This window comes from Pseudorasbora parva, chromosome 19, assembly GCF_024679245.1.
Source record: "Pseudorasbora parva isolate DD20220531a chromosome 19, ASM2467924v1, whole genome shotgun sequence".
Classification (NCBI taxonomy): Eukaryota; Metazoa; Chordata; class Actinopteri; order Cypriniformes; family Gobionidae; genus Pseudorasbora; species Pseudorasbora parva.
The window spans coordinates 3473280-3486181 of NC_090190.1; the positions used below are offsets into that span (position 1 = coordinate 3473280).

At 37.6% G+C, this 12902-nt stretch overlaps 1 protein-coding gene across 2 annotated transcripts in view; it reads left to right on the plus strand.

Moving 5' to 3' along the window:
* Nucleotides 1-7793: 7793 nt before the first annotated feature.
* The window catches only part of csmd3b (CUB and Sushi multiple domains 3b), a 500836-nt gene continuing 495727 nt past the window's right edge, over nt 7794-12902 (plus strand). For both annotated transcript variants that reach the window (XM_067425814.1, XM_067425815.1), the window contains exon 1: nt 7794-7849. In XM_067425814.1, the coding sequence (XP_067281915.1) occupies nt 7807-7849 (43 nt within the window). In that variant the 5' untranslated portion in view covers nt 7794-7806. The remainder of the gene's footprint in view (nt 7850-12902) is intronic.

The window sequence follows — 12902 nt, forward strand, 5'->3', positions numbered from 1 at the left end:
GCGGAGGGAGGGAGGGAGGGAGTGACGGCTCTTCTGACCGCTGTAATCAATCTCTCATATATTTTTTTCCCTCTTATGGAAAGTTGTGGAAATGCTATAATGGATTTTTTTCTTTTGCTGTTGGAGCTAATGAGAACACAACACAACAATTATATTTGCTGTTGTCTCGCATTCATCGCTATAGGAGTTTACCCAACTATGACATCTTCCTCTTCTGAGGACCCTGGGAATGTGAAAAGGGTTCATATTACCTGGAACTTTTATTATTTGTCAGCAAATGCCCAGAGAAAAGAGGTGTTTACCTTTAGAAAGTATAAACTGTCCACTTTACGAGGTCAAACTAAATATTAAATGAGTTTTCTTTTTGAATTAATTTTAAATGAGGTTGGTGAACTTTGCAGCCCATTGACACTTTATGATATACTTTTAAAAATAAAGTTTCTTTGTTGGCATCGATGAAGAAACTTTACCTTCAGTGTTAAACCCAAATGTATTATTTGTAAATGCATAAAAAAGGTTAGGTTCAGTCCAGGGTTATTAGGTAAGGGATAATGTACAGCCAGCCGGTTGTTATCGCAGAATAAACCCCGAAAGAGTGATCAGGTTTTTGATTGGCGGTTGTTATCTGGAAATAACATACCGCTGGAATGCGCAATTGACCAATCAGAATCAAGTATTTCACAGAGCCGTGTAACAAGCAAAACTAAAATATATATATATATTAAAAATGTATTTTATATATAATATTCGAATTTATATATACAAATTATGTTCTTTGGAATTTCTATTTATCAAGGAATCCTACACAACAAAAGAAATAAGCCACTCGACAACAACAAATAAGCACATTAACCTGTTAAGCTGAATCCCAACTTTTGAAAAAATCCTAAGAAATGTATACTCAGACTAAAACAAATACAGTTTGTGAAAACACAAACTAATATACATATAAAATATGCATCCTTTCTGATTAAAAGTATATTAATTTCTTTAAAAAAAAGTCTGATCACAAACTTTTGATTGGTATTGCATGTACAGTAAGTGCATATGAAACCGGCTCCTCAGTCCGTTACTCAATACTGTAGCTGGTTTATCAAGTGTGGCTTTCAGTAGACAAAGAAACAAAAAGGAGCAAGCACTGCACAAACAGCTTCAAAACCTCACTGCAAACAATTCATAGCAGAACAAACAAAAACTGCATTCTTTACAAAATAAAAAAAATAAAAAAACAGACGAGACAACAAGCAGCCAGACCAAAAACAAAGCAGAAATCAGGGAGAGGCGGGAGAAAACCCGGACCACGACAGCAGGGACAGAGATGCTATCTGAGCTTCTCCTCCCACATGTGACACACATAAATGATGCTTCCGGCACAATCGGAGCTCATCCAACTTCCATTCTGCATCAATGCTGGGAAACAGCTAGGAGATGAATATGAAAGACTCTGGCAATCTCCATGCATTGAAGAAGTAAAGCAGGGGATGTGAGATAGCATCTGTGTTGGGGGAACAGGTTTAGGCCAGTGTGCTGTATGCGTTTGCTTATCATCTTTTGAAATCTGAATCAGTGCCTGCCGGAGTTGCTCGACACATTCAGATGTAAATGGGACGTTTGTAACAATATGTAGCATGTTTGGGAATCATTACAAGAGCTAGAACAGGGGAAGCATTTGGAAGTAAAGTAGTTTCATTTCCCGCCTTGTCGGTTTCAATAATCTATTCAAAGCCAAGTCAATGTGAGTGAACGGTCCTTGTGTAATAGTTGGTCTTTATGCCACACACACTGAGTTTCTAAGTCAGCTGTCTGTTCACACTGAAACTTTTGCAAGTGCTTAAAGGCAGGATTTTATATAATTTTGCAATAGAAATTAATTATTGAGCCAGTACATGACAAAATTAGTTTGCTTTTGCCTTACCTCAAGTCACGAAAGTAAGCCTACGGGAATGATTCGTATCCAGAGCTGTCAGGTTTGATTTGGCAGGAAATTTATTCCAGGCTTCTGCATCAGATTAATTTGTGCAGAAGAACCGAAAAATGTTCTTCCACTTGTAACTTGCAATTAGTGTTATTTTAGTATAGTTCATTTTGATTAATATTGAATCTTAAATGTCCTGTTTTGACTTTTAATTTTAGTTAAAGTTTTAGTATTTTTTGTCTTTCATTTTTTAATGTCTATATAGTTTTTATTCATTTTTATTTTACACTGTAAACAATTATTTTCCTGATTTTTATGTATAATATAAATAATATATAAAGAGAAAATCAACTTAGATAGTTTATATGGTTCTGTTATTTTGTTGCATTAGCTAAAAAAAAATAATTTCAATGAATTCAAAATTGCTTAGTGTTTATTGAAACTGTTGATTGGCAGCTACTTCACAATCTCTAACTGAAGAAATCCTTCTTTATTTTGAGCCTTTAATACTCCGACTCGGCTCCATGTTCATCCTTTACAGCAGCATAATTGTGCTTCTTTTGTAATAGCTGGCCAAATATTGCAGCTTTTTCTCTCGCTCTTGTTTTCTTGATTTATAATGCTTAATGCTTCCTCTTTCTCGCTTTAGATCTCTTTTATGTCCTTTTGAAGATCACTGAAACAAACGTACACGGCACACAGTTAAAATCATTATGACATGAAACAGAATGTCACGCTTGGGAGATATCGAGTCACGGCGATTTAAACGGCCTTAGGTTGTTTTCTGATCTGGCTTGCTGAGAGATAAGTCTGGATTGTGTGACACTGTTCAACCATAACAGCACCGTAACTTGTGTGTGTCTGTTTGCAGTCTGTGTTCTCCATATGTGTATGTTTGCTTGTGTCTAAACATGCTGTTTCAATGCCAAGCCAACATCTACACACACAACTTCAGAAGCAATCGAGCAGACATCCCACCTCTCCCGGAAGTTCCTGGAGTCTCCCACATATTGATAACAGCTCATTGACACTCACAAAGATGTCAATTTTTCTACGCCTGAGCTGACATCACTTTTAGCCACTACTATATATATGTCTGTCAGATAGTGTTTCTCAATGGGCTGGTATTTTTATTGATATTTAAAGGTTGTGTTAGTAATATGAGCCTAAATGCGATGCACGACGTGCATACACACTGCTTATTACACACACAGCAGCAGCGCACAAACATTTTTTAATATTACAGTGTCAACTATTATTATTGTGTATAAAAATGGCTACATGTCATATTGGATAGTCATGTATCAGAATTAACTATTTGCAGTAATGACGATATATATATAGATACACACTTTCTATAGATCAAACAGTAACTAACAGCAACGCCAAGGTCATGGGTTCGATTCCCAGGGAAAGCAAGAACTGACTAAATGTAAAATGTGTACCTTGAATGCAATGTAAGTCACTTTGGATAAATGCGTAATGTAAATGTAAATGTAAAATATTCCCATCCATGTCAATAGTGAATCCGCCATGGTGCGAGCGCTTCTGGCTTTTAAAGGGAATGAGAGATGAGACTCTGATTGCACGTTTCGCCAATAAAACACACCCGTGACTCATTAAGAGACTAAGGGCAACCCTTTTGGACCATGCGCCTGTGGTTAAACTAGCAACAGTTGATTCGGACACACTCTAAGTTCACCTGTACACAGAGCTCAGATCGGTAAAATAGGGCCCGATATCTTCTAAAACTAAGAGATAAATATTCTTTTTCAAGAGTATTAGGAAAGGAAGAACAAACTGAAACATATCCATGAAACTTCGACTATATATCCTGAACAGAATTGTGTAAATTGTGTAGTCTTTTTAACCTCTAGGGCAGAAGGGGATGTCAAATATGTTAGAATTTAAAACCTCAACATTGCTAAACGCTAAACTGAAAATCTCTTAAAATGCTTAAAAGCTTTGTTCAATTTATTACAATTTAAAGAGTTGCTAAATGAAAGTATCAATTACTTTCAAAAAAAAATAAGTAAATGTACTCACCCAAAACATTTGAATGGTATTGTAAATATACAACACGATCTCATGGTCATGCGTATAAATAGTACGAGTGTGAAATCTCGTGGAATGCATACGCCAAAATGAGTTTTGGCATGCAAATGCTACGCAGTTTATTGCGTGCATATGACACGCTCTTGGGTAGGTTTAGGGTGGTGGGGTGGGGGGTTCGTATCTATAATACGGCATAAAGTGCGTATCATATGCACGCTAAAACTCATTTTGGCGTATACATTCCACGAGATTGCAAACTCGTAATATTTATACGCATTTTCGTGAGATCGGGCTCAAATATAATAATAGCTCTAATTATAATAAATGCAGAATAATAATCACCCTCCACACACACACACACACACACACACACACACACACACACACACACACACACACACACACACACAATATGATACATTAAAATGAGTTGATAACACCACTGTTTTCTCCAGAATGACTGGAATACAGCCCAAATCTAATGTTGTTGCAGTATTGTCCTGTTTAACACTGTGAAGCTGCTTTGAAACAATCGTCATTGTAAAAGCACGATATAAATAAAGGTGACTTGACTTGACTTGACACGTGTTTTTTCCCCTATATTTACGGATGCGCTTGCACTGTAACCCTGACTCATCCTGAAATCACTCTTGTGATAATTAACACGTGCTATCAATTAAAAATGTATCCGGACCATTCCCTTATGGAACCTGGGATATTCCGTCAACAGTATCTTGTCATTTCCAGCTGTTTTTAACAGGAAGTGCACTAAACACACAGATGCCTGTCACATGCAGTGCTTTACTTCCACTTCATTTAACAAAGGCTTTTTTCCCCTTGTGACACTGTTGACTTTGATGCCACTGGCTCGGTAGACGTCCCTGTGTAATGAAAGCAGTTAAGGCTTAATTTCATGCTAAATAATGACTGCTCATATGCACTACTTCTACTGTGCCTGCAGGAGAGCACTGCTACGATGAGTTTGCAGTATATATATAGGCTACATTGCATAAGTTGTCCTAGCAGAACAAAACACAGCTGAAAAAAGCTTGTCATATGATCAAGAGCTTACAAAAAACTGAAATGAGCAAAGGATCCTGTTAAAACTGACACCAACCAGCAACTGCTCATAGAAAATGCTGTTCTGAAATGACATATCGCTCTAAATCAGTCCATCTTTTGTGTTCGACAATATAGGTGATTAAATTTCCAACTCAGTCTCTTTTTAAAATCCCCTGATTTTCAAAAATCGAACGCAACACTCTGCTAAATACAAATATAACACAAAAGCAAGCCGATTTTCCTGTCTCTTAACCCAATGACCCCGCCTGCTAGAATCATTTAAGTGTTTACAACCGTGTTCATTATGTTAGCTTAAGTCTGCCTTCACACAATGGGCTAATTGCAGGCGAACACAATAAAACATGCTCTCTTTAAGACTGCATGATAAATACCATCAATACAAATGTTATAATAATTATACGAGAGAGATTAATCATTGATGTGTGCCCTTTCTGTAATCTTCTGATTAAAGAGAAATGCACCAACAAAGAAAAAGAACCCGAATGAAACAGCAATCCTGTTTGTTTTTCTGAGATGATGGTCTGATAATGAGGTCTTTTTGTGCTAATATATGCATGGAATTAGCCGGCAAAGGCTTAACAACCAAACAAAAAGGCCTGCGCTCCTAAATCCAGTCTATCATGAGAAGCATTCATGGGAAACTGAAATATCAAGAGGTTTGACTAGTCTGCTGCTTTTGAATCAGGCTACTCTAGTGCTCGATTTAACATTTTAATTGATTGTAGCAAACAAATAATGTTGTTTTATTCCAAAAGAGCTTTTAGCTTTTGGTGTCCAATAGAGCTGCACGGTTAATCGTTAAAAGAAGGTAATCTCGATTCAAACATCCACGCAATCCTGTTCAGAAATGACACTGATTCACCTCTGTCTGTTAAACCGCTGACAAGTAAGATCACAGAAGATTCAGAGAGAGCAGTTTTCATGTAGGCTATAGATATGAAACCGCTTCACAAATATTCTCATTATTTCTGTCGTACAATAATTCAAATTATCACAAAAGTACTTAGGCTATCACTGAATCATTCTTTCAAGAGATTCATTCAAAAGGCTGATTCATCCAGTAATAAAACAAGCAAAGTGGAAGTTTAATCATTCATTCAACCGGTTTTTACAATCAGATCGTTCCCTATCCCCTATATAGTGCACTGTCTGATCGTTCCCTATCCCCTATACAGTGCACTGTCTGACCGTTCCCTATCCCCTATATAGTGCACTGTCTGATCGTTCCCTATCCCCTATATAGTGCACTGTCTGATCGTTCCCTATCTCTATATAGTGCACTGTCTGATCGTTCCCTATCCCCTATATAGTGCACTGTCTGACCGTTCCCTATCCCCTATATAGAGCACTGTCTGATCGTTCCCTATCCCCTATATAGTGCACTGTCTGATCGTTCCCTATCCCCTATATAGTGCACTGTCTGATCGTTCCCTATCTCTATATAGTGCACTCTGATCGTTCCCTATCCCCTATATAGTGCACTGTCTGATCGTTCCCTATCCCCTATATAGTGCACTGTCTGATCGTTCCCTATCCCCTATATAGTGCACTGTCTGATCGTTCCCTATCCCCTATATAGAGCACTGTCTGATCGTTCCCTATCCGCTATATAGTGCACTGTCTGATCGTTCCCTATCCCCTATATAGTGCACTGTCTGATCGTTCCCTATCCCCTATATAGTGCACTGTCTGATCGTTCCCTATCCCCTATATAGTGCACTGTCTGATCGTTCCCTATCCCCTATATAGTGCACTGTCTGATCGTTCCCTGTCCCCTATATAGTGCACTGTCTGATCGTTCCCTATCCCCTATATAGTGCACTGTCTGATCGTTCCCTATCCCCTATATAGTGCACTGTCTGATCGTTCCCTATCCCCTATATAGTGCACTGTCTGATCGTTCCCTATCCCCTATATAGTGCACTGTCTGATCGTTCCCTATCCCCTGTATAGAGCACTGTCTGATCGTTCCCTATCCCCTATATAGTGCACTGTCTGATCGTTCCCTATCCCCTATATAGTGCACTGTCTGATCGTTCCCTATCCCCTATATAGTGCACTGTCTGATCGTTCCCTATCCCCTATATAGTGCACTGTCTGATCGTTCCCTATCCCCTATATAGAGCACTGTCTGATTGTTCCCTATCCCCTATATAGTGCACTGTCTGACCGTTCCCTATCCCCTATATAGAGCACTGTCTGATCGTTCCCTATCCCCTATATAGTGCACTGTCTGATCGTTCCCTATCCCCTATATAGTGCACTGTCTGATCGTTCCCTATCTCTATATAGTGCACTGTCTGATCGTTCCCTATCCCCTATATAGTGCACTGTCTGATCGTTCCCTATCTCTATATAGAGCACTGTCTGATCGTTCCCTATCCCCTATATAGTGCATATCCCCTATACAGTCCCTATATACTGTCATTCGTGGTCATCAAAATAATTGTAAATGTATTACTAATCCATACTAAAAATCAATACACTTTCATTTCCTTTTCTCTTTTGTTTAAATCAAATTTTATAATATGTTTGGGGGGAAAGCAAAAAAAAAAAAAAAAAAAAACATTCTAAATTTATCCAGAAGCTCTTATAGTGTAACATATTTCTGTACGTTTTTGATCAGTGACTTGTATTTTGAAAAGCATTTTATTGTCAGATATTTCCTGCTTCTATCTTGATTGTGTCCTTTTATTGTTTGCATGCCAATTACTAGGACCATATTGATAAATCGTAAATTTTCAATCCCAATTATGGAGGAAAATCTGTGGAAATCTACAAAGTGGATTCAAAACGGTAAAATCTGCTAAACTGAGCCAAATACTATTGAACTGTTGAACTAATGACTTTTTGAACGAGGGGGATTGCTAGGAATCGTATTGCCTTATTGAATCGGGTTTGTCTTTTTTGGTGGGGATTGTTGTTGTAATTTGTGACCCTGGAGCACTTCACCAGTCCTGCGTCTCACAGGTATAACTGTTCAATAGCCAACAACACATAGTATGGGTCAAAATGATCCATTTTTCTTTTATGCCAAAATCATTAAGATATTAAGTAAAGATCATGTTACATGACAATATTTTGTAAATATTAGTAGTAAAATGCATTGCTTAGGACTTAATTTGGACAACTTTAAAGTTTTTTTTATTGATTTTAATCTTTAAATCTTTAAACTTTTTTTAGATATTCTCAATATTAGGATTTTTTTTGCACATTCAGATTCCAGATTTTCAAATAGCCTCGTATCTCGGCCAAATATTGTCATATCCTAACAAACCATATATCAGTGGAAAGCTTATTTATTCAGATACCAGATGATGTAAATCTAAAAATCTGGTTTAGTGGTCCAGGATCACATATTTGTCCATGTCTTTCGTTTTGTGGTTGTAGTTCAAAATGTGTTTGCTTTAAGAAAAAGGCATTATTTTGTGGTAAAGATCAAATATATTCAAGCTGTCGGTGTACACAAAACATTTTTTGTCTTCAAAGTCATATTTTATAATGATTATCATTTGTTACATTCAATGATGGATGTAATTTATGTTTGATCGCCAGCAAAACACATCTTGAAGCACCCTGCTCTATACGCCATAAAAAAAAAAAATATAAAAAAATATTAAACTAGGCAAAGAACCTGTTGTACGCCTATAAATATTACAAAAGCCAACGAAAGTGTCCTCATTTTTTTTTGTCTGAAATGGAAGAAAATTGGGCTCATTTTTGCCATGAGGTAAATGAGGTTCAGTTCTACCTCATCTCTCTTTCATTCCCATGAGTGTTTACATCTTTCTGCCTCGCTCTCTCTTTGCTTCTGTCTTTAGTGAACGAGGCTGATAGGCACAGCCCTGGTTACCATAGGAACCAGCAGACACCAGCGTGTGAGTGTTTGTGTCTTATGTGGCAGGGATTCTCCTTATGTCACACTCGTTCGTGTATGATACATGATTGTATAGTAAAGATTACAGCAAGTGATGAAGTTAGATAAGGCAGCTGCTTATAAGCATTTTGTATCCATTTGATCTGTGCTTTAAATTTATCAGTTTTTCCAAAATGAGTGTTTGACTCGCATATTAAGAGTCAGCTCCACTTTCATCAATGTTATCTGGCGCAATGTTTTAATATTGTACTAATGTTAAGTGCTAAGGATGGTTACAATAGTAAGTAATGCATTCATTGTTAGATTCTTGAAGCCTAGTACACACACACACACACACACACACACACACACACACACACGTTTGTTTTTGTGACATATGGGGACATTCCATAGGCGTAATGGTTTTTATAATGTACAAACCGTATTTTCTATCCCCCTACACTGCCCCTGCACCTAAACCTACCCATCACACACACACACACACACACACACAAACACACGCGCACACACGCACACACACAGAAGAGCCAAGATTGTGAGAAAACTCTCGACTGATGTTAAAAAGGTGCTAATGCAAAGTGGGCTGAGATTCAGCATCAGTAAAAAAAGATAAACACTATTTGGCTTGGTGTAAATTCCCTTCAAAATGGATGCCAATTGAGTGCGCTTGAGATAAATGTGAACAGGAATAAAGAATCAGTGATTAGTAGAAACAAACGGGAATTCTCTGATCAATTGCAACCTTTGCTACTCGATGGATACCAGGTGGAAATAGTCAGTAGTTTTTTGGAGCATTTATAGATGGTCGTTTGAATTTTATTGAAAATGTAGATTATGTTTTTTAAAAGGCAATGCAGATTATGTATCTCATTTAGAGGCTAAACCACTTTGGCGTGTGAACGAGCATATATTAGAAATGGTCTATAGGAATCTTGTGGCATGGAGGTCTGTCTATTGAAGCCCAAAATTGTCTAAGGAGAAGCTTTTGAAATAGCTGTGTTTGAGTCCCTCAATCGTCCTCAGTGTGAAAAGATGGATCTCAGAATCACACATCACTGTTGGAAAAGGGTTCAAATATGCAAAAGATGCTGGAAAACTGAAGAATTTGTAGGACCTGAAGAACACTGGGCGGTTTAATTATTACTATTATTAATGTTTTTTACTGTTACATGGTCCGTGATCATCCATGTAATGACACACAGTATTAAGAATCAAGGGTGTGTAAACTATTGAGCTGCGTCATTTTGATAAAATTAGATATTTCTTTTGTCTCATGGACTATATGTAAACAGCTTTTATGAAAAAATACCTCTTAGTTCAAATAATTAACATTTTGCAAATTCCGCAAGGGTTGTGAGCACGACTGGATACGTTCAAAGAGAAGGACAAATGAGAGCAAGCACCCAAGGTCAGAGTTTTGGACGTTGTTAGGTGAGTTCAGAAACTATTTTTAGGGTAGCTGCACAATCGATTCGAAGCTCAAAAAGGTATGTGCTAAAAAGCGTGAATTTCTACTCTCATGAAGAAAAGCTGTATGGAAATGAAGCTCTTTGTGTTGCACCGTCTCATTGTGTCAAATCCCTCTCATTCAAAGACATGCTCGGTCCTCGAGATCAGCCATATCAGCGGCGCCCGCTGAGACAGACCTGCAGTGACAGCCTCGCTCTGCTCTGAGCCTACAGTAAGAATGATCTGCCATAGGTTAGTCACTGTAATGAAGCAGCAACAATGGCCTCATGACGTGCTGACATGTCAGTAAGACTTCAGGCTCTGAATACGTGATAAGTGTGCTACGGATAGCCACAGGCGTAGTGTTGGCTATAATAGCTGCGGAGGCATCAGTAGATTGAGTGTTGATGAATGTGTCAGGATGTACTCATGGATATCACATGATGTCTGTTACTCAGAGCGGCCGTGCTCTCGCGTAGGACGAAGTGTAGCCTAGGTACACTAGGTTTTCCTGCAGGGCACCCACCCATAACCTCGTAGTGACACTGTATCCTAATAGTTTATCCAACCATCAGGTCTTCCATCGCGTGGCTCATGGTCTTTTTCTCAGCAGGGGTCCCGCCACTGGCCCGCCTTCCCCTGGCTTACCAGTAATTGAGCAGGATCAAAAGAGTAAATGCAGCTGCATCCACAGAAACTCTTTCTAATGGTACCTTTGAACCGCTAGAGAGACATCCACATCCACTAATTTGCTCGTCTCCCTTAGTACACAGAAACTGGCCAGCCTGACGAAGATCGACGAGGGTTTTAGCTCTGCTTCTAAACTATAAGACGCATTATAGATTGCATGGGTCTGCTCATTGATTTTTGTAAACATGATATATGTTTACATTGATAAATTATGTAAACGTGTTATATAAACTTGATTTAGCATGCATAATGTCTGTGACATTATATAATAACTGATGTACATGTCAAGACTTTTTTTGCGTCTTTAAAAAAGTGAAAGATTGCGAGACGTCTGTTTGTAGATCAACTTTTTGTTGTTTGATTTATCGTATCAGCCGATATTGGATATGCTAATTTCCCGTTTTTATATTTCTAGATCCATCATCTTTAACTCACTTAACCTTTAACCTTAAAAGCAATAACATTTTAATATAACTTTTATTACATTTTTAGCAAATTTATATAAAACAACATGTTTTACTGTGCATTTATAATGGGTACATTTTCCTTTGTATTCAAAATATTTGTTCTTTAGTTTGTAGCAGTTTTAAGTATTTATATATAATAATGTTTATTAATTTTAATATATTTATTAAATGGCAACAACGTGTCCTAATCGCCCTAAATTCCCCCCCTATTATTTATTTACTACAGAATTTATTAATCATATTATTAATTAATTTTATATGTGCAGTTATCATTTAAATGTAAGTTAATTAGTAAGGTTTAGTCATGTTTTTTTTTTTTTTTTTTTTTTTTTTTTACAGTTTTCAGTTTTTATAATTTTAGTACTAAACTTAATGAATTCAGCTAGTTGCCAAGGCAACACAACATTTTTATTTAAGGTTTTCCTTTAATAATTAATTTCAGTTACATGAAACTCATTGATTACTTATAGTCAACACTGGATTAAAGTGGGGTTTTTTATGCAGCAATTTATTGAATTTATTGATCGCTATCCACCAGTATTGGACTGTGACGTCTAGTTTTAATTGCACTAGAATGTCACATAGACATTCAACATCTCTTATTATGAATATTGACACTTTTGAATGTGATTTTTCAGCACGGCGGTCTGAAGGAATGACTCACTCGTGTTATGTAGTCACAGTTACCTCCCCCATTTGTCTTTTGTGTCTCTTTTACAGGCACAGATACACAATGCACATTTAAGACCTCGAGTCAAGACAGCTGCACTCGACACCTTGAAGTCTCTCGAACCCCATCATTGTTAGGGAACTTTCTTATAGCAGTCCACTAATTGCAGCAACTAGGTAGTTCTGTTCATCCGTTTTCAGAATAATGACATCTCCACAGTCCAGATTTACGTTCTCTGGTTCTTGTCCTAAAATACAGAATATAGTAATTCAAGTATATTAACTTGGGATTTCATTCAATGTGAAAGACTGCCAGATATAGATCATATTTCTCACTAGGGGTTTTCCTTCATTGAATCTGAGGTCAGAAAGCATTACTCTAGAGGGAGAGACAATCCAACGCCGTAAAATACAATTGGTCAAGATGCACAGTAGGCCAGAGGTGACCTCACAGGTGCTGCGTTCCACTTTACTTCAGGACGCTGGTTTATTAAAGCCGGAGACCAGCTGCGTCCTTCACATTCATGCTCCTCCATGAGCATGTTTAAATCAAGATGCTCTCTGTGCTTCGTGCAGAAACCATTGCCTGTAAGGAAGAAAATCGACCGCTGGCTCCCTTACACTTCCATCTGTGTGCTAGCTTTTCTGGTGGACTTTGATTGTCTTTTTGTTCAAAGATTTTTTGCCTTTATTGCAA